Genomic DNA, 23,226 nt, shown 5'->3' with positions numbered 1-23,226 from the left:
GGTACCCCATAATGTTTTATTTATTCCAGGTGATGTCCGCCAGTTGCCAAGTATAGAGCCAGGAAACATGCTGGCAGATGTGTTTGCTGCCCTGAGTAGACTGAATTGGGCGATTGAGCTGAAGACCAACCACAGGGCAGAGTCCCAGCTCATTGTAGACAATGCTACAAGGTAAGTCACCATAGGAATGGTGGACAGACTACACTATGTTTTACTATTTACCGGTAGTTGTCGTTTTCTACTCTTCCGCTTCATTGTAGGAGGTTCTAACATTATGGGTTTATCTGTTTTAAGAATCTCTGGTCAATACTACGTGGAATTTGATGCATATGTGCACATTGATGGGCATACGAGCACAGAAATGGCCACTAAAGAGAATAAATTTATTCTGATTTCCCTGGCTGGTGACACTGGTAAGATTCACTTATACTGTGGGGCTCAACACCCAATTCTTCTTGTAGTCTTAACTTTTTAGGACACACACTTGTATTCCTCCCTTCTTAATATACTCTTTGCTGGTCTTGATAGGGCCTGCACTGCTGTAGGAGGCATGGTCTGGGCAGGGGTGGCTGAAATGGCGCATTTCTTTTTTTTTTTAAGTCGCATTTTGGTGCTATTGGTGTTAAAATGTCGCAAATCAAAAGAAATAGGTGGATAATCAAATTGACATTTTAAAGAGTCACATTTTAGAAGTGGCTAGAACCTTTTGATAGATGAAGTGAAACTGATTTGTAACTTGATTTTTTTGGGGGGGGTTTTGCGCAAATTGTGCCATTATTGATAAATGTCCCCCAGTATCTCAGAAAATTAGACTGTTATATAAGACCAATTCAAAAAATGATTTTTAATACAGAAATGTTGGCCTACTGAAAAGTATGTACTGCACATGCGCTCTACTTGGTCGGGGCTCCTTCTGCATAAATGACTGCATCAATGCGGTGTGGCATGGAGGCGATCAGCCTGTGGCACTGTTGAGGTGTAATGGAAGCCCAGGTTGCTTTGATAACTGCCTTCAGCTTGTCTGCATTGTTGGCTCTGGTGTCTCTCATCTTCCTCTTAGAAAATCTGTGGGGTATTGTTATCTGCAGTTTAAGTCAGGTGAGTTTGTTGGCCAATCAAGCACAGTGATTCCATGGTAATAAGCCAGTAATTGGTACATTTGGCAGTGTAAGCAGGTGCCAAGTCCTGTGGGAAAATGAAATCAGCATCTCCATAAAGCATGTCAGAAGAGGGAAGAGTGAAGTGCTCTAAAATTTCCTGTAAATGTCTGCATTGACTTTGGACTTGATATAATGGACCAACACCAACAGATGACATGTTTCCCCAAACCTTTACTGACCATCACTGGAAACTTCACAATGGTCCTCAAGCAACTTGGATTGGGTGCCTCTCCACTCTTCCTCCAGACTCTGGGACCTTTGTGTCCAAATGGAATAGAAAATTAACTTTCATCTGAAAACAGGACTTTTTAGTCCACTGAGCAACAGTCCAGTCCTTTTTCTCCTTAACCCAGGTAAGATGCTTCTGACGTTTTCTCTGGCTGATGAGTGGTTTGACGCAAGGAATGTGACAGTTGTAGCCAATGTCCTTGATACTTCTGTGTGTGGTGGCTCTTGAAGCACTGACTCCAGCCACAGTCCACTCCTTGTGAATCTCCCGTAAGTTCTTGAATGGCCTTTTCTTGACAGTGCTATTAAGGCTGCGGTCATCCCTGTTGCTTGTGCACCTTTTTCTACCACACTTTTATTCTTTGACACATATGGTGGCTTACCCTCCTCATGGAGTATGTCAGACTTCTGGACAACTGTCAAGTCAGCAAGGAAACCGTTACAGGTATTGTGTTGATTAGATTGTGACACCGTAAGTCTATAATACAATTTTTCACAATATTCTAAGCTTCTGAGATACTGACTTTTGGGATTTCGTTAGCTGCACACCATAATTGTCAACATTATAAGAAATAAACTCTTGAAATACATCACTCTGTGTGTAATGAATCTATATAATATGAGTTTTATTTTTCGAATAGAATTGCTGAAACAAAATTAAATTTCCGATGATATCGAGTTATCTGATGACATGGAAGCAATAAGGCTACTTTCACACTCTCGTTTTGGCTTTCCGTCTGTGAGATCCGTTCAGGGCTCTCACAAGCGGTCCAAAACGGATCAGTTTTGCCCTAATGCATTCTGAATGGAAAAGGATCCGCTCAGAATGCATCAGTTTGCCTCCTTCTGTCTCCATTCCACTTTGGAGACGGACACCAAAACACTGCCAGACGGATCCGTCCTGGCACACAATGTAAGTCAATGGGGACGGATCCGTTTTCACTGGTACAATAGAAAACAGATCCGTCCTCTATTGACTTTCAATGGTGTTCAAGACAGATTCGTCTTGGCTATGTTAACCACTTCACATCCGGGCCATTTGCCCCCTTCCTGATCAGGCCTAATGTTGCAAATCTGACATATCTCACTTTATGTGGTAATAACTTTGGAACACTTTTACTTATCCAAGCCATTTAGAGGTTGTTTTCTCGTGACACATTGTACTTCGTGATAGTCATAAATTTGAGTCAATATATTTCACCTTTTATTTATGAAAAAATCCCAAGTTTACCAAAAATTTAGAAAAATTTGCAATTTTCAAAATTTTAATTTCTCTTTTTAAAACAGAAAGTGATACCTCAAAATATTTATTACTTAACATTCCCCATATGTCTACTTTATGTTGGCATCATATTGGAAATGTCATTTTATTTTTTTAGGACGTTAGAAGGCTTAGAATTTTACAAGCAATTCTAATTGCCAAAACCCACTTTTTAAGGACCAGTTCAGGTCTGAAGTCACTTTGTGAGGCTTACATAGTGGAAATCCCCCATAAATGATCCCATTGTAGAAACTACACCCCTCAAGTTACTTAAAACTGATTTTTACAAACTTTGTTAACCCTTTAGGCGTTCCACAAGAAAAATTTTAAAATTTCACTTTTTGGGCAGATTTTCCATTTTAATCCATTTTTTTCCTTTAACACATCGAGGGTTAACAGCCAAACAAAACTAAATATTTATTACCCTGATTCTGTGGTTTACAGAAACACCCCACACGTGGTCATAAACTGCTGTATGGGCACACAGCAGGGCGCAGAAGGAAAGGAACGCCACATGGTTTTTGGAAGGCAAATTTTGCTGAACTGGTTTTTAGATGCCATGTCCCATTTGAAGCCCCCCTGATGCACCCTTACAGTAGAAACTCCCAAAAAGTGACCCCATTTTGGAAACTAAGGGATAAGGTGCGAGTTTTATTGGTACTATTTTTGGGTACATATGTTTTTTTTGATCATTCATTAAAACACTTTATGGGGCAAGGTGACCAAAAAATTAGTTGTTTTAGCACAGTATAATTTATTTATTTTTACAGCGTACACCTGAGGGGTTAGGTCATGTGACATTTTGATAGCACAGATCGTTACGGATGTGGCGATACCTAATATGTATACTTTTTCTTATTTATTAAAGTTTTACATAGCATTTTTGAAACTAAAAAAATTGTTATTATGTTTTAATGTTCTGAGAGCTATAGTATTTTTTTAAATGATTTTCTTATGTAGGGGCTCATTTTTTGTGGAATGAGGTGACTGTTTTATTAAAACCATTTTGTGAGACATACGCCTTTTTGATCACTTGGTGTTGCACTTTTTGTGATGTAAGGTGACAAAAATGGCAATTTTTTTTCTTTTGTATTTACCCGAGGGGTTAGGTCATGTGATATTTTTATAGAGCTGGTTGTTGCGGACGCGGCAATACCTAATATGTATATATATATTTTTTTTATTTCACTTTAACACAATAATAGCATTTTTGAAACAAAAAAAAATGATGTTTTAATGTGTCCATGTTCTGAGAGCTATATATTATTTATTTATTTTTTGAGCGCTTTTCTTATGTAGGGGCTCATTTTTGGCGGAATGAGGTGACTTTTATTGGTACCATTTTTACAGTTTTTATTCATGTGATATATTTATAGAGCCGACCGTCACCGCAGCAATACCAAATATGTCTTTGTGTAAATGTTTTTATTTTTTTCTTCTTTAGGCTACTTTCACACTGGCGCTAGGTGCGGATCCGTCTGGTATCTGCACAGACGGATCCGCACCTATACATGCAAACGATGGTATCCGTTCAGTGCGGATCCGTCTGCATAACAGTTTTTTCAGATCTGAGTTTTCACTATTTTTGAAAACTCAGATCCGACAGTATATTCTAACACAGAGGCGTTCCCATGGTGATGGGGACGGTTCAAGTTAGAATATACTAAGAACTGTGTACATAACTGCCCCCTGCTGCCTGGCACCACCCTCTCTCTTACAGGGGGCTGTGATCCGCACAATTAACCCCTCAGGTGCCGCACCTGAGGGGTTAATTGTGCAGATCTCAGCCCCCTGTAAGAGATCGGGTGGTGCCAGGCAGCAGGGGCCAGACCCTCCCTCCCCAGTATTAAAAGCATTGGTGGCCAGTGCGGCCCCCCCTCCCTCCCCAGTATTAAAAGCATTGGTGGCCAGAGCGGCCAGCAGCGTTTTGGTGTCCGCCTCCATAGCGGAATGGAGGCGGAACGGAGCCAAACTGATGCATTCTGAACTGATCCGCATCCATTCAGAATGCATTGGGGCTAAACTGATCCGTTTGGGGCCACTGAGAGCCTTGAAACGGATCTCACAGGCGGATCCTGAAACTCCAGTGTGAAAGTAGCCTTAGGGCCGTTTCACACGAGCGGATGCCGTGTGTGGCATCCGCTCCGTGAAAGAGTGCCAAGACCCGATGCAGGCTGCAGAGGCACGGAGCAGTAACATGACTGTTAATGCTCCGTGCCTCTCTGTGATCTCTTTACTACGAAATCACAGTGATTTTTTTATTTTAACACTTTTAATTTTTTTATTTAGTTTTTTTTACACTTTGCGTCCCCCATAAGGTCATACAAGACCTCTGGGGGGACATTTAACGTCACATTTTTTTATTTTTTATTTTATTTATTTATTTTTATTTTTTTCACTTTTGATTTCTCCTGTAACTGGGGCTGACATGGTAGACCCAGTTACAGGGGAAATACACCCCCCAGAGAGGCTGTACAGCCTCAGTGCAGGGCTCATCAAGGTCTGTAGAAGACCCAACAGCTCCTGCACTCACCCGGCTAGCGCTTCCTGATCTGTATACACAGCGCTCGGTGAGCGCTGTGTATACAGCGATCCAGAAGGCAGGAACACCTGGGCACTGTCCCTACCTTCTCTAAGGGTTGCCCTGCTGTCACTGACAGCGGGCAACCCGATCTGCAGGTGCACGATTAGCGTGCAGCTGTGATCTCTGAATGGACGTTCAGAAACGTCCATTCAGAGATAGAGAACCACCTCCCGGACGTTTATAGTCAACGTGCGGACGGGAGGTGGTTAAAGATAATACAAACGGATCCGTTCTGACCCGATGCAGATGGTTGTACTATATGAACGGATCCGTCCATGACGAGTGTGAAAGTAGCCTGGTCCTTTCTAGGAGGCAGATTTTATATAGACTGTACTTGGAGTGCTCTCCATACACTGATTCGGTTAGTCATGAGGGTTCTTGGATGCCTGTAATTGGAGCTTGTAGTGTTACCGTCTGCTGACCACCCTGCAAAAGATTATCTAAATATCAGGGTATCATGGTTGTCCGTTTCTAAATCCTGTTCGTTCTTTTTTTTTCTTTTTTTATGCAGATTTGAGCACTGCTATAATAACATTACTGAAGAATGGTCCAGGTTTAGAGGATGATAAACATTCACAGTTTATAGCATTCAGGAGGTAACAAGAGGCCTAAAGAAGAAGTCATATGTGATTTATATCTATTATGTGTGCCCAACATATATGCAAAGGATGGAAATCCTGTGCAACGATTCTGATGCTTTCTAGTAAGCCTCTTTCAATGTCAATGCTACACTGACCAGACATGAGTATATCCCCATATACTTCAATGGGTGGTGTACTGCACGCATCTCAGAAATTCAGATTTATTCAAGACCATTTTTCTTGTAGTCTTGCTTTGTCCAGCTTTGGGGATAGCCTGAGTCTAGTGAAGTCTTCCTGTTTATAGCTGCTAAGAGTTGAAGCCAGTGCTTTCTTCTGCTATAAGGTTGGACTTCAAGGTTTTACGTATTGTATTGTATAATGGGTATAGTATAACATGTCCTCTACTCCTCCAATAAAACTGTTTCTGAGCTTAACCCTCAGCTTTTATTGTTTGAGTTGGCCCTATAAAGTAGAATAGGCATTTATATTAATGTCTGTCCGTGCAGTTCCGCAAATTGCGGAACACACACGGACGCTATCTGTGTTTTGCGGATCCGCAATTTGCGGACCGCAAAACACACAACGGTTGTGTGCATGAGGCCTTAGGCATAGAAAATAGTCTAAATTTAAGACCGCTAGGAATCTGGCTTGCATTTAGAAGCAGCGGTGGGTCCGCCAAAGTTTATATAGAGGCCTGCGGCTCTTCATAACTCCGGTGGTGTAGGGCTTTTTAAGAGCAGCGTCTAAAACATCGGTCTTAATAAATGTGCCCCTATTTGTTATATTTATCATATACGTTTTTTATGTTCAGAAGGGGAAAGTCTCAGAATTTTCTTTCTTTTCATTTAGGAATGATTGCCTGTTGATCAATGATCTTTGCTGCAGACATTACTCAGAGCATACAATCAAGTAAGTGAGACATCTCATCTCTTTACCAAGTTTCTGAATCTGGCATTGCTAGGGTCATAATTTACAGCTGTAATGTAAAGTTTTCTACAAGTTGTTTTTCCACATAATGCATCTATACCGTATTTTTTGCTTTATAAGATGACGCACCCCAGGTTTTAGAAGAGGAAAATTAGAAAAAAAATATTTTTCATCAGACCTCATATCAGATCCTCAGATCAGACCCCCATAAATATCAGGACATTGATCCAGACCCCCATATCAGGACATCACATCAGACCCACATATCTGCCCTCCATGTCAGACCCCATCAGACCTTATATCAGCACTCAATGTAAGACCCCATTAGACCTCAGATAAGCCCTTTATTTCAGACCAGACCTCAAATCGGCCCTCATTGTCAGACCCCCCCCATCAGACCTTATATTAGCCCTTTATTTCGGACCTTATATCAGCCCTCAATGTGCGACCCCCATCAAACCTCAGATCAGCCCTTTATTTCAGACCTCAGATAAGCCCTCAATGTGAGACCCCACCAAACCTCAGATAAGCCCTCAATGTGAGACCCCCATCAGACCTCAGATAAGCCCTTTATTTCAGACCAAACCCCTATCAGACCTCTAATCAGCCCTCATTGTCAGACCCCCCCCCCCCCCAATCAGACCTCAGATCAGCCCTCATTGTCAGACCCCCCCCCCCAATCAGACCTCAGATCAGCCCTCATTGTCAGACCCCCCAATCAGAGTTCCTTTTTCGAACCCCCATCAGACCTCACATCATAATAAAATAAAAAAACATCTCTTACCTTTCCTGTGCCGCGGCTCCTCTCAATCTCCAGCAACAGTCGCGCTCCCATGTCTTCTCCAGCCTGCGCTGCACTGTCACCTGACTAAGTGCAGCATCAGGTTATGGTACAGGTCACGCCGTACGGGGTCAGGACAGTGCATCGCCGGCCCCAGAAATAAAGACCTGGAGGGTGAGTATTAAAAGTGCTTGCAGCGCTTCACTCCCGGCACCTAAAGCATACTAGTGAGCGCTTCCATAATGCGCTCACTTGTATTGGCTTTATAAGACACCACCTTTTTTGGGTGGCGGGGGGGGGGGGGGGGGCTTTTAAAGCGAAAAATACGGTATATGTCTATATTGTGCCTACATGAAAACACATGCTACATATTTAGCATTATTCACCTTTTTTGCCAGAAGGATTAAATATTGGGCCTTATGGTTCTTATGTACCCCATATAATATTTTTTGTTATATACAGTGGATATAAAAAGTCTACACAACCCTGTTAAAATGTCAGGTTTCTGTGCTGTAAACAAATTGGACAAAGATAAATCATTTCAGAACTTTTTCCACCTTTAATGTGACCTATAAACTGTACAACTCAATTGAAAATCAAACTAAAATCTTTTAGGTAGAGGGAAGAAAAAATATAAAAATAAAATAATATGGTTGCATAAGTGTGCACACCTTTAAACTAATACTTTGTTGAAGCACCTTTTGATTTTATTACAGCACTCAGTCTTTTGGGTATGAGTCTATCAGCATGGTAAATTTTGACTTGGCAAGATTTGCCCACTCTTCTTTGCAAAAACACTTCAAATCTGTCAGATTGTGAGGGCATCTCCTGTACACAATTCTCTTCAGATCACCCCACAGATTTTCAGTCGGATTCAGGTCTGGGCTCTGGCTGGGCCATTCCAAAACTTGAATCTTCTTCTGGTGAAGCTATTCATTTGTTGATTTGGATGTATGCTTTGGGTCGTTGTCATGCTGAAAGATGAAGTTCCTCTTCATGTTCAGCTTTCTAGCAGAAGCCTGAAGGTCTTGTGCCAATATTGACTGGTATTTGGAACTGTTCATAATTCCCTCTAGCTTAACTAAGGCCCCAGTTCCAGCTTAAGAAAAACAGCCCCAAAGCATGATGCTGCCACCACCATGCTTCACTGTGGGTATGGTGTTCTTTTGGTGATGTGCAGTGTTGTTTTTGCACCAAGCATATCTTTTGGAATTATGGCCAAAAAGTTCAACCTTGGTTTCATCAGACCATAACACCTTTTCACACATGCTTTTGGGAGACTTCAGATGTGTTTTTGCAAAATGTATCCTGGCTTGGACATTTTTCTTTGTAAGAAAAAGCTTTCGTCTTGCCACTCTACCCCATAGCCCAGACATATTAAGAATACAGGAGATTGCTGTCACAAGTACCACACAGCCAGTACTTGCCAGATATTCCTGCTGCTCCTTTAATGTTGCTGTAGGCCTCTTGGTAGCCTCCCAGACCAGTTTTCTTCTTGTCTTTTCATCAATTTTGGAGAGACGTCTAGTTCTTGGTAATGTCACTGTTGTGCCATATTTTCTCCACTTGATGATGACTGTCTTCACTGTGTTCCATGGTATATCTAATGCCTTGGAAATTCTTTTGTACCCTTCTCTTGACTGAAACCTTTTAACAATGAGATCCCTCTGATGCTTTGGAAGCTCTCTGTGGACCATGGCTTTTGCTGTGGGATGCGACAAAATTTTTTCCGGAAAGACTAACTAGAGCAGCTGAACTTTATTTGGGGTTAATCAGAGGCCCTTTAAATGATGGCGGGTGTATGCTGACTCCTATTTAATATGATTTGAATTGAGTTGTACAGTTTATAGGTCACATTAAAGGTGGAAAAAGTTCTGAAATGATTTATCTTTGTCTCATTTTTTTGCATCACAGAAACCTGACATTTTAACAGGGTTGTGTAGACTTTATATATCTACTGTGTGTGTGTATGTGTGTGTGTGTATATGTATGTGTGTGTGTATATATATATATATATATATATATATATATATATATATATATATATATATATATATATATATATATATTAGATTCAAATGATTTAAAGCAGAATTTCTAAGTAAAAATCTGAGTTTGTGGCAGAACTAGGAGAGACAGTGAGAGTGATTTGATATCCATTTCTTGCTTTAGCTATAAACTGCATGAAAAACTGCATGCACTTTTCTAATCCAAGGGCATATTTCACTAAACCTTTTTATTTTTTATATTTTTTTACAAGATGACCAATATACTGCTTTCTTGATTCTGTAAATGTGTAATATAGGCTGTAAGAAGTGACGCTGTATATGTTTGTTAGGAATCAGAAGTCCAGGTTTGAGTTTAGATGTGGTGATAAGGTTTGCTGCACTAAAAATGCCTATGTCAAGGATCTTCTCTCCAGACACAGGTAGGTACTTATTCCTTTCTTTAAGACCAGAGATAATCTTGGCAAAAGTTGAAAATGTATTTTATTTTGGTAGCTTTATGCTGTAGGTCCTGTTACACTGTGAAGACATTAAAGCATGGTGGTGCAAAAATCATGATATGGAGATGTTTCTTATACCAGGGTGTTGGGCCTATTTATCGCATATGAGGGATCATGTGTCAGTTTGAATATATCAAAATACTTGAGGAGATCATGTTGCCCTGTGCTGAAGATGAAATGCCCTGGAAATGGGTTTTTCAACACGACAATAACCCAAAACACACGTTATCAAAGGAGTAGGATTCTCCATACTGAAGCACCCGGAAAAAGCTGTCTAGGGATGAATATCTGCCTTGGCTACATTCCTTTGTCAAATCCTAAGGTTTGTTGGAAAGTCGGATTTTTGACTCGTAGGGAGCCAGGAGGTTCTCTTTCTTGGGAGGTACCTCTTTTCATCAAGGGATGATCTCTCGCAGTCAGGATTCCTGTGCACTTCCCAAATGCGGTTACATATGAGTCTTCACATTAGCTCTCACCCTCCTGGTAGGCTTCTAGGAACCTTCAAAGGGGACGTACGCAATAGTGAAGTACAGTCACAATAGGTGAAATAAGTACAATTTATTATACTCACAAGCATAGAAGCTTAAAAAGCCTCAAAACAACACTGCAAAGCCTTGTGTTCATACCCGACACGGGTTTCGCTTGCCGCTTCGTCTGGGGCAAACAACTTGATAAGTTCGGGGCTGCCTTATGTTCAATATCAATTAGACTCCGCCCTTTTTTCATAACAGATTAAAATACTAAAACAATCTCAAAGTTTGTACATACTAAAAAAACTGTCCTCAATATTAAATCAGAATCATGGCCAATACCAATAGTTATAAATCATTGAAATACGTAACCCGACCCCCCCCCCCCCCCCCCACACCTGTTAATCAGTAAGACAAATAGAAAATGTCAGAACCTCCCTGAATAGTGGGCCAATCATTCCTGACGGCCTTGCTTTCATTCAGAGATGATCGATCGGTCACATGTCCACTATTGTTTACTCCACCTCTCATTCACAAAAACCTTTGAAGGTTCCTAGCAGCCTACCAGGAGGGTAAGCGCTAATGTGAAGACTCATATGTCACCGCATTTGGGAAGTGCACAGGAATCCTGACTGCGAGAGATCGTCCCTTGATGAAAAGTGGAGCAGCGCGGTCCCTCATCTATCACAAATCGCCCATATCACTAAAGGACCTTTGCATATTTGTTTCCCGTGGAGCATTACTCATAAGTAGTCACCATTCCATGGAGTGCTTCCAGTAAATCTCCATACAGGACTGGTCTCTTTAACCCCTTCAGGACCAGGCCAATTTTTATTTTTCCATTCACATAGCCATATGAGGGCTTGTTTTTTGCGGGACAAGTTGTACTTTCTAATGGCACCATTTACGGATGCATACAATGTATAGTGGGAAGCAGGGGCAAGAAAACATAACATCGGGCGGTTTTGTTTAACCCTTTCAGGACCCATGATGTAGCTGTACGTCATGGGTACGATCCCTAAACATGGCACCCGCTCGCACATGCAGCAGGCAGAGAGCCGCGGCACATGTTATGGCTGATCGCATACCTCTTACCCTTCAGATGCCGTGCTCAAATGTGACCACGGCATCTGCACAGACTAGAACCGGAAGTCGTGCGCTTCCGATCCGGTAACAGCTTTCCCTGGCTGATATCGGGGAACCTGTTGCCTTGCGCTAATTGACCGAAGCTTCTAGCAGGCTTCAGAGTCAATTAGATGTATATATCAATACAGGCCACTAGGTGACAGCCTTGTATTGATATAGTGCAAATTAAGTCTTCAATGTGTGTAAAGGCGCCGCAGGTTACCCTATGAATGAGCGGAACATTTGTTTATGTGGACTCCTCAATCATTTTGTGAGCAGCAGATCATGCTATCTAAACAGCGCTCTGCTGTCTAGCAACAATGCAGCTGTATGAGGATGAGGGCTAACAATAGCCATCCCTCATCCTCATACTGTTGAGGAGATTGCTGCATGTAAATGCAGCTCTTCACCTCCACTAACAAGCAGTCGACTGTCGGGAAGGAGCGTTTCCCTCCCGACAATCGTCTGCTTGTCAGCGCAGGGTTAATGCGCCTTTACACCATCTTTACGATGAGTAAATCTGGGCCATTGTATGTGCATGGCCTTAGGCATTACTATGCATTCTCCACCAGCCACAGGGGAACTAGATTTTCTCTTACAATCTGATATGGCAGTGACATTCGAGAAGATGACATTGGTGAAGCTGGTCTCAGACCACTGATTTGCATTCTAAGTAAAGATCTATTCAGATCAGATAGCTTTGAATGTGGTAACAGAAATCTCTGAGCAGTGTCGATTGGAAGTGTTTATTCCAGAAGTTATTGGTATTCTGAGATCGGACTTCTTGAGTGTGATCTTCCCATATATATCTACAGCAAATCGGAATTCACTTTGACTGGATTATCCCTTAGGCCTTATTCACACAACCATGGTGCCACCATGCCGGTATTGCAGACTGCAATCCGCGGGTCCGCAAAACACAGGCACTGTGTGACCTGCGCATCCCGGTGCTGATTTTAATGGGTCCACGATCCGCAAGTTCTGTCTTTTTCTTTTTTTTGCAGCTTGGAGGCATGGACCCAGAAGCATACTGAAGCCCTTCCGTGTGCCTCCGGGTCCGTGCCTCCAGGCCACAAAAGATAGAACGTCCTATCTTTCTCTGAGGACCCATTGAAGGTGTATCACCTTCAATGGTTCCACACTGGGATGTGGCGTTCACAGGGCCAGTGCCCATGGTTTGCGGTCCACAACACTGGCACAGTGGCACCAAAGTCGTGTGAATGGGACCTTAAATAAATGTTCTGTTCCCCAGGAACTGTAGCAAAGAATCCAACAAGGCCTGTTCAGATGGAAAAGTCACAATCAGTCAGCTTCAGCGGGAAGAAGCTAGATTACCATTGGACACTGGTGTACCTGAAGGAGGGGACCAAGCGAAGATGGATGTAGACGAACATGACAGAATCTGTAATGGAGAAATATTTTTTGTAGTGGATGTAAGTAATTCCAAATCTTCATGTTCTACACACTCTGTAAGGCTCATAGGTTATATGTTGTGTGGTGTTAAAATCGGCAGTTAGGCTTCGGTCACCATAGTGTTCCATTGTAAAAATAAATACCGTAAATATACATTATTTTTATTTTTTTTACAAACTCTGCATGATGGAAAAGTGTGCTATGCTTTTGTATCCCTATTTCCCAAGTGAATGGGTCCGCATCCGTGAGGCGGAATACACACGGAATGGTGCCCGTGTATTGCGGATCCGCAAATGCGGTCCGCAATACAGGCACGGGACACCTATGGTCGTGTGCAGGAGGCCTAAGTCAGAAAACACCACTGTGACCAAACCCTAAGATGGTGCTGCACAAAGGCACCATACAGAAGCACAGATGATACAGAACGGTAGAAACTCCAAACACACAATGGGCATCGGCGCTGCCACAAGCAGGATGCTTAGTCTGTTTATACATTTAAGGCTTATGACACTTAAAATTTGGAAAAAAATTATTATAGCTAGTTTATTGATTGTCCGATTTATAAAAAAAAAAATGTCCTCCCCAGGCAGCAATTTGTAATAATAAAAGAATGAGTACTTATCTATGCACCCACCACTCTGACCCTCCCCATTGCTGCAGCCGTGAAGTAATTTCCTTGATTACTTGCCTGTGCACCTGGCATACTGCTGCAGCCAATCGTACTTCAGTGGTATGCAGTATATAGCCACTGAGGCCAGTGATTGGTTGCAGTGGTCACATGGAGTATGTAATCACTGCAGTCAAACAGAGCCTAGTGTGGAGAATCAGAGCAGTGGGGGTAAATACTGTAGGTGCGTGTACGTTCTTTTATTACTATAACTATTCCTACCTGGGGGTGGGAAATAATCTGTTTTCAATTTGTCAAAAGAAATGTTCTGGTATGTATGAGATTTTATATTAGTTGGCTTTTTGTAGTCTAAATCGGAATTTAAAGGGAATGTGTGATCAGAAAATGACCTATTGTTTAAATCAAGTTAAATGTTTGTTTTTCAGAATTTTGGTGATTTTATTTTTAATTTTCTATGTCATCGTCTATATGTAAAAATAATCCTAAAATCCTGCAATTTTCACACTGCCCACTAGGCTTAAAATATGTCTTTGAGACCAGCCACATGGGCCATAGACAAAGGTGATATCTGTCATTGTCTGTAGCTGACCCTATTGACCTCTATGGGAGAGTTTTCTAGGCATGCTCTGTGACCTGTGCAGAGGTCAGGAGGTAGTAGATAAGCTCTGATATCACCTATTGTGAACTTCTACAGAGCAGGAAGTTCTGAATTATGTTTAGTGGTCAGTGCGAAAACATCACTATTTTAGGTATTTTTTAATATGGATAGTGATATGGAAAATCGCCAAAAACTCTTAGGGCTCATGCACAGGACCGTATTTTCTTTCTGCGTCTGTTCCGTTTCAATGGGTCCGCAAAAAAAAAGGAAGTTACTCTGTATGCATTCCGTTTCCATATGTCTATATGTCCGTTTCCACAAAAAAACAAAATGCACGTGGACATCATCTGTATTTTTTGCGGAACCGTGTTTTCTAGACAGCAAAATAGTCGTGTGCATGAGCCCTAAAAAATATGTTTTAAACATTTTTAAACAAAAAAGAGTTCTTTTTTTGATGACACATTCCCTTCAAAGAGAAATATCCCTGAGAGCAAGACTAGTTTTTCTCCTCCCTAGCAAGGAACCTCTTTGTATTGTTCAAATGAGATACATGGACAACGTTATCAGTTTTTAAAATATTACAAATATGTTCCAGGATGTGGAGAAAGATAGAATTCGAGAATTAACTTTATCTGATGGAGAAGATAGAACGTACACCCTGAATTATAAAGCACTTCGAAGTCGCAGTGGTTTACAGCATGCTTGGGCACGAACGATACATACATTTCAGGTAAGACAAATTATATATATATATATATATATATATATATAAGTTTCTGTTACTTTATGCGCCACCAATCAACTGGACCGATCTGCACCAAATCTGGCACATATGTACATCAGGTGTCCAGGAAGGTTTTAGACCAGGTTCATACCTCCCAACTTTGTAAATGAACAAAGAGGGACACAATTGTTTTCCGCACTAGGCCATGCCTCTAACTCTGCCCAAAACATAACTATGCACCTAATCCCAACCAGTCCTCTTAATGCCTCCACATAGTAATTCTTCCCCCTTCATGCCACCAAACAGTATTTATGCGCACATTGTGCCCCCTCACAGAATTATGCCCAGTTATGTGCCTCCAGTAACATGCCCAGTTATGTGCCTCCAGTAACATGCCCAGTTATGTGCCTCCAGTAACATGCCCAGTTATGTGCCTCCAGTAACATGCCCAGTTATGTGCCTCCAGTAACATGCCCAGTTATGTGCCTCCAGTAACATGCCCAGTTATGTGCCTCCAGTAACATGCCCAGTTATGTGCCTCCAGTAACATGCCCAGTTATGTGCCTCCAGTAACATGCCCAGTTATGTGCCTCCAGTAACATGCCCAGTTATGTGCCTCCAGTAACATGCCCAGTTATGTGCCTCCAGTAACATGCCCAGTTATGTGCCTCCAGTAACATGCCCAGTTATGTACCCTTAACAGAAAGTAAAATAAATAAACGTGGCGTTACCTTGTTACCTTGTTCCTAGCAGCAGCAGGACATTGGTCTGCGGAGGGGGCAGAGCCAAGGCTGACTGCCGACCGGCCCGGCCCCCCACACAGACAAAAGGTGTGTAGAGCCGGCAGTGGGGAGGGATGATAAAGCAGGGAGCCAATGCCGGCTCTCTACTTCATCATAATACAGGCAGCAGAGACCGCTGCCAGAAAGCGGGACAGCCGCTGAAATCCGGGACCGTCCGGGTCTGCAATTCCGTTCCCGAAAAAAATAGAACATGTCCTATTCTTGTCCGCAGTTGCGGACAAGAATAGGCATATTCTATTAGTGCCGGCAATGTGAGGTCCGCAAAATGCGGAACGCACATTGCCACTGTCTGTGTTTTGTGGATCCGCAAAGCACGTTGTGGACGGGTGAATGGACCCTTAAGGGGACTGTCGGCTATGGAGGTCAGTGTTAAGAGGCGGGGTGCTGTAGAGGTCACTGTTAAGGGGACGAGGTGTTATGGAGGTTGCATTTTAAGGGAGCGGAGCGCTGTGGAGGTCACTTAAGGGGACGGATTATTGTGGAAATCACTGTTAAGGAGCTGGGGTACTGTGGAGGTCACTAATTAAGGGGTGGGCGCTATGGAGGTTACTGTTAAGGGGGTAGAGCACTGTGGAGGTCACTGTTAAGGGGACGGGCCGCTGTGGAGGTCACTGTTAAGGGGGCAGGACACCGTGGAGGTCACTGTTAAGGGGGCGGGTTTGCTGTGGTGGTCACCAATAAAGGTGTGGGCGGTGGGAGGGGTCACTTAATGGGGGTAGGCTGCTGTGAAGGTCCCTGTTAAGGGGACGGGACACTGTGGAGGTCACTGTTAAGGGGACGAGCTGCTGTGGAGGTCACTGTTAAGGCAGTGGGGTACTGTGGAAGTCGCTGTTAAAGGGGCGGGTGCTTTGGAGGTCACTGTTAAGGGGGCAGGACACTGTGGAGGTCAAGTAATGGGGGTAGGCTGCTGTGGAGGTCACTGTTAAGAAGGCGGGGTGCTATGGAGGTCACTGTTAAGGGGTAGATAGCTGTGGAGGGTCCCTCTGAAGGGGGGGGGGGGGGGTCATGTGATGCCTGCTATGATGCCACAGAACCAGTGAGTGCTATCTTGTTAGACCCAAACAGCTATCTTACTCCAGATGAACACTATGACCCACATTTACTAACGTGAGTGCATTTGGCATGTCCAGGTTTAAAGAAATTATCTGTGCCTATCCCGACAAAGGCATGTGGTTTAGTGCCAAACTAAGCCAACCAATAGTTGGTATAGATTTAGAGAAAAGTGTCAATCCCTGCACCACATGTATCGTCCAGCCTGATCATCTGTGATAAATCTGGTGCAGGGCTAGACAACTGGTCTAAACGTACACCATCTATTATTAGCAGATTCTTCTCTGCAGATCCTCTCAAGCTCTGTCAGGGTGGATTGGGACCATCTAGGATTAGTAAATCTTGCCCTATTGTGCAGGTACCTGGAAGCTATATCTATCAATAAGTGGGTATCAAACTGGCTTTGGTAACAGCCTGACAAAGCCTTGAGAAGTGGTTTACTGATGTGTTTTTTTTTCATTTTCTATAAGCTTTTATGGAGGGCACAACATACTGCTTCCTTATTTAAAACTTAACCTTTTTCCCTAAAGGTAGTACACCGTTCCACTTATTCACTTTAAAAACTTTTAGGCCTCTTTCACACGGGCGTTGCGGGAAAATGTGCGGGTGCGTTGCGGGAACACGCGTAGCTTCTTCACAGAAGTTCAGGCTTGGGATCGGTATTCTGTAGATTGTATTATTTTCCCTTATAACATGGTTATAAGGGAAAATAATAGCATTCTGAATACAGAATGCATAGTACAATAGGGCTGGAGGGGTTAAAAAAATAAAAAAATAATTTAACTCACCTTAATCCACTTGATCGCGCAGCCGGCATCTCCTTCTGTCTTCATCTTAGCTGTGTGCAGTAACGGGACCTGTGGTGACGTCACTCTGGTCATCACATGATCCATCACCATGGTGATGAATTATGTGATGGACCATGTGATAACCGGAGTGATGTCACCACAGGTCCTGTTAGTGCACACAGCTAAGATGAAGACAAAAGGAGATGCCGGCTCCGCGATAAAGTGGATTAAGGAGAGTTAAATTTTTATTTTTTTAACCCCTTTAGCGCTATTTTACGATGCATTCTGTATTCAGAATGCTATTATTTTCCCTTATAACCATGTTATAAGGGAAAATAATAATGATCGGGTCTCCATCCAATCGATTTTCACGCAACCCCATTCATTTCTATGGGGCCTGCGTTACGTGAAAAACGCAGAATATAGAGCATGCTGAGATTTTCACGCAACGCACAAGTGATGCGTGAAAATCACCGCTCATGTGAACAGCCCCATAGAAATGAATGGGTCGGGATTCAGTGCGGGTGCAATGTGTTCAACTCGCGCATCGCATCCAGAATACTCGCCCGTGTGAAAGGGGCCTTAGGATATGCTTTTCATTGTGTGTTGAGGTTGAGCACCTATATGGCAGCCATGGAGTCCCCTTTGTGAGAAAAGCGCATTGTCATTGTGTAAATTCAGGTTTTTAATCTACAATTTATAAAATGTTATCTGCTGTTTTTTATTCACTTTTTTTTATTTTATTTTATTTGAATGTGGGGCAGAGTAGGGGGAGACTTGAACTACTTTGAAGATATACCCTTACAGTAATTTGCCACCGTACAAAATGGGCTGGATTGTCTGGCATCATGACTGTAGGTATTGCAGTTGATCGTCTGCAGTGTGAGTTCACCTGTGGAAAGAAAACCTGCAGCTCAAGTCAGCTTACGGTTGAGGTATTGTCCGCAGTGTGTGGCTGAGACTTCTAAAAATCTCATCCACTTCACTGATACTATACTGCAGATTTGCATCGGAACATTCCCTAACATGGTATTACCTAAATAAGGAATTGCAAGCTTTTTACAGAGGAAACCTGCCAGCTAATAAAGTCCTGTGATTACATTGCCAGCAGTCCTCTGTGCCATCAGCCCCCTATGGCCAGCAGTCCTCTGTGCCATCAGCCCCCTATGGCCAGCAGTCCTCTGTGCCATCAGCCCCCTATGGCCAGCAGTCCTCTGTGCCATCAGCCCCCTATGGCCAGCAGTCCTCTGTGCCATCAGCCCCCCTATGGCCAGCAGTCCTCTGTGCCATCACCCCCCCTATGGCCAGCAGTCCTCTGTGCCATCACCCCCCCTATGGCCAGCAGTCCTCTGTGCCATCACCCCAGCTCCCTATGGCCAGCAGTCCTCTGTGCCATCACCCCAGCTCCCTATGGCCAGCAGTCCTCTGTGCCATCACCCCAGCTCCCTATGGCCAGCAGTCCTCTGTGCCATCACCCCAGCTCCCTATGGCCAGCAGTCCTCTGTGCCATCACCCCAGCTCCCTATGGCCAGCAGTCCTCTGTGCCATCACCCCAGCTCCCTATGGCCAGCAGTCCTCTGTGCCATCACCCCAGCTCCCTATGGCCAGCAGTCCTCTGTGCCATCACCCCAGCTCCCTATGGCCAGCAGTCCTCTGTGCCATCACCCCAGCTCCCTATGGCCAGCAGTCCTCTGTGCCATCACCCCAGCTCCCTATGGCCAGCAGTCCTCTGTGCCATCACCCCAGCTCCCTATGGCCAGCAGTCCTCTGTGCCATCACCCCAGCTCCCTATGGCCAGCAGTCCTCTGTGCCATCACCCCAGCTCCCTATGGCCAGCAGTCCTCTGTGCCATCACCCCAGCTCCCTATGGCCAGCAGTCCTCTGTGCCATCACCCCAGCTCCCTATGGCCAGCAGTCCTCTGTGCCATCACCCCAGCTCCCTATGGCCAGCAGTCCTCTGTGCCATCACCCCAGCTCCCTATGGCCAGCAGTCCTCTGTGCCATCACCCCAGCTCCCTATGGCCAGCAGTCCTCTGTGCCATCACCCCAGCTCCCTATGGCCAGCAGTCCTCTGTGCCATCACCCCAGCTCCCTATGGCCAGCAGTCCTCTGTGCCATCACCCCAGCTCCCTATGGCCAGCAGTCCTCTGTGCCATCACCCCAGCTCCCTATGGCCAGCAGTCCTCTGTGCCATCACCCCAGCTCCCTATGGCCAGCAGTCCTCTGTGCCATCACCCCAGCTCCCTATGGCCAGCAGTCCTCTGTGCCATCACCCCAGCTCCCTATGGCCAGCAGTCCTCTGTGCCATCACCCCAGCTCCCTATGGCCAGCAGTCCTCTGTGCCATCACCCCAGCTCCCTATGGCCAGCAGTCCTCTGTGCCATCACCCCAGCTCCCTATGGCCAGCAGTCCTCTGTGCCATCACCCCAGCTCCCTATGGCCAGCAGTCCTCTGTGCCATCACCCCAGCTCCCTATGGCCAGCAGTCCTCTGTGCCATCACCCCAGCTCCCTATGGCCAGCAGTCCTCTGTGCCATCACCCCAGCTCCCTATGGCCAGCAGTCCTCTGTGCCATCACCCCAGCTCCCTATGGCCAGCAGTCCTCTGTGCCATCACCCCAGCTCCCTATGGCCAGCAGTCCTCTGTGCCATCACCCCAGCTCCCTATGGCCAGCAGTCCTCTGTGCCATCACCCCAGCTCCCTATGGCCAGCAGTCCTCTGTGCCATCACCCCAGCTCCCTATGGCCAGCAGTCCTCTGTGCCATCACCCCAGCTCCCTATGGCCAGCAGTCCTCTGTGCCATCACCCCAGCTCCCTATGGCCAGCAGTCCTCTGTGCCATCACCCCAGCTCCCTATGGCCAGCAGTCCTCTGTGCCATCACCCCAGCTCCCTATGGCCAGCAGTCCTCTGTGCCATCACCCCAGCTCCCTATGGCCAGCAGTCCTCTGTGCCATCACCCCAGCTCCCTATGGCCAGCAGTCCTCTGTGCCATCACCCCCCCCCCCCCATGGCCAGCAGTCCTCTGTGCCATCACCCCCCCGCCCCCCCATTGCCAGCAGTCCTCTGTGCCATCACCCCCCCCCCGCCCCCCCCATTGCCAGCAGTCCTCTGTGCCATTAGTCCCCAGGGACAGTACTTACCTCTCCTGTAGGGGCGCCGCCAACACTCCAGAGCTCTTGAGCCTCTTCTTCTTCTTCACACACTGCACTCGTCGTTCTGATGTCACACAGCGTCAGGTCATAGTGCACTATGTCCTGACGATGTGTCAGGATACAGTGCGGTGCGGGCCGGCAGGGCACCACGGAGCGCGAGTAATAGCAAGCGCTTCACTCGAGCTCCGTGGCCACATGACACAAACGAATCCTTGATGCAAAAAATTTTTGGGTGGGTCCAGTTACTCGATTTAATCGAGTAATCGTTGCAGCCCTACATGATAAACCGTTAAGAAGATTAGGTTTCCATAGATGACATTGGAAAAGGGGTAAAATGCATAGAAGGGACAAGTATCTGGTGTGTATTTGGGAGTTTTTCCAGCACCAAAAAGACTTCAGTCTTTAGACGATGATCTGGTTACCAAACTGGCACAGTTTTTTCTCCTGATTTTACGATGTTAACTTTGCCATAGGCAATTTTCATGTGTTCAGTATTTTTAAGCCAAAACCTACAGGAAAAAAGTATAATAAAAGATTTGTACATCTAACATATTGTGGACCCACTTCTGGGTTTGGCTTCTAATTATGGTGAAAAATCCTAACTGTATGAAAGTGGTCCTAGGGTTGGGTATCTTTTAGAAGTATACTCCACTGGATAGCAGCTGTTGTGTTCAGCCTATAATTATTGGTATGTTTTAATTCCTTTTTCCTTGTATTCTTGGATGCAGGGTTCAGAAGAGGATACTGTTGTATATGTTCTTGGCACCGCTGGCAGGCAGAATTGGAAACACGTATATACTGCAGTAACAAGAGGCTGCAAGCGTGTTTATATAATTGCCAGGCAAGACCAGCTCGACAGGGCAATCGCCAATAAGGCCCGTGATAGAAAGACCCGATTAACGCAGCGTCTGAAAGATAACCTGCCTCAAAGCTCAACCTTTGCACAGCCGACAGCCATTCCTTCTGCAGATCCACAGAGCAGTCAGGCAGCAAAAGAGCAGGGACCTAATGTCACATGGACTTCACATTCAGTATCCTACACACAGCTTAAATCGCCACCTCGCTTTTCTCGCCCACCTGCGCCTACAACCCCAGCAGCAGGTTCATCTACCACAGGTATTGGTGACGGGCAAGAATGTCAGCACAACATAGTGTCTACACCAACTGACAACTTGCAAGGCTGTGTTCTGGAGGTGTCCCCTTCACAGAAGAGGACAGGAGTTCCTGTGGATGATTTTGAAACTCCTAAAAAGACTAAAGTGGAGAACAAAAACACGGTAATGTGCTCATGTTTTTATTGCTCTGAATGCATAGGTATTGATTGCATCATGGGAGTAAACCTGAAGCATGGATTACTAGAGAGACATTTGCTCCTCAAGTTCACCTTGACAAGTTTGTAGAATAAAACATGTGCCAGAATTGTAGGGCACACTTTCTGAGAAATGACAATGTTTGGGGTGTGTTGGGGGGAGAAAGGTAGTAAGTGCTTGACGCATCAGTTTTTAGCAGTATCTGCTCAAATTTACACTATAAAATGGCTATGATTTCCCAATATATGAAATGAAATTCATATGTTAAATGACAAAATGTTTTTTCATCTACAGGATACGACACAAGAATCTCCCGATAGTCAAAGACTACAGCTCCTGAGTCTCCAGAGTCCCTGTCACAAGAAGCTGTTCAGCCCCTAAATCTGAAAAACATGGAAGCACCCCGACCAGTAACTAGCACTGAGTAGAGCAGCGACAGCAGGCATTATCTGCACACATGCATATTTTTTTTTTTTTAGGCCAAGTCGTTCCTTTATATTCCCATTTCTATTAAATCCACTCCGGTGTTTGGCTTGAAAAACTGTATGTGGGATTTCCCATCCTGTCAGGGCTATAGTAGAGTTTCCTCTATTCACTTCTGTTTATGCAACTATTCTTGATGTTTGTTTTAACTTATTTCTTATTTTTTTTATAGAAAATAAGAAATCTGGTCTTAAATGGAATCTGTCTCCAGTTTTATGGTGTCCTAAGTAAGGGCAATGTTTTCTAGTGACAGTTCTCCATGTTCCCCAGTGTTGGGTCACTTTATTAAATTGATGAAGCTGTTTTGCTAAAAATCTTCTATTAAACAGCTCCAGGACATGCCAATGAGTCCTGATATTCCTGAGCTCATGGCTGTCCCCGCCTACCTGCTGCTGATTCATATGGAAAAACTGTCAACCAGAGGAAGGTGGGCGGGGACGGATGTGAGCTCATGAATATCTGGACTCATTGGCATGTGCTGGAGCCGTTAGGATTTAAAAGTGAGGGCAGCAGAAAACTGGTGACAGAGTCCCTTAAATTCTGCTGGCACAAGCATCGTTTGATATACCATGTTTACAATGCAGATGGTGGGGGACATTTCTCAAACTGGTGTAAAGGAAAAGTGGCTTAGTTGCCCACAGGAACCAATCAGAT

The 23,226-nt window shown here is 44.5% G+C and overlaps 1 protein-coding gene across 2 annotated transcripts in view; it reads left to right on the top strand.

The window, feature by feature from the left end:
* Positions 1 to 23,054, top strand: part of HELB (DNA helicase B) — a 47,444-nt gene extending 24,390 nt beyond the window's left edge. For both annotated transcript variants that reach the window (XM_044280477.1, XM_044280478.1), the window contains 9 exons: positions 30 to 171; positions 295 to 413; positions 5,745 to 5,829; positions 6,664 to 6,723; positions 9,861 to 9,950; positions 12,876 to 13,056; positions 14,858 to 14,992; positions 21,508 to 22,056; positions 22,384 to 23,054. In XM_044280477.1, coding sequence (XP_044136412.1) covers positions 30 to 171; positions 295 to 413; positions 5,745 to 5,829; positions 6,664 to 6,723; positions 9,861 to 9,950; positions 12,876 to 13,056; positions 14,858 to 14,992; positions 21,508 to 22,056; positions 22,384 to 22,470 — 1,448 coding nt within the window. In that variant the 3' untranslated portion in view covers positions 22,471 to 23,054. The remainder of the gene's footprint in view (positions 1 to 29; positions 172 to 294; positions 414 to 5,744; positions 5,830 to 6,663; positions 6,724 to 9,860; positions 9,951 to 12,875; positions 13,057 to 14,857; positions 14,993 to 21,507; positions 22,057 to 22,383) is intronic.
* The last annotated feature ends 172 nt before the right edge of the window (positions 23,055 to 23,226 follow it).

This window comes from Bufo gargarizans, chromosome 2 (genome assembly GCF_014858855.1).
Source record: "Bufo gargarizans isolate SCDJY-AF-19 chromosome 2, ASM1485885v1, whole genome shotgun sequence".
Taxonomy (NCBI): Eukaryota; Metazoa; Chordata; class Amphibia; order Anura; family Bufonidae; genus Bufo; species Bufo gargarizans.
Note: the sequence above shows the minus strand (reverse complement) of the source record. Positions and strands in the feature narration are given on the sequence as shown.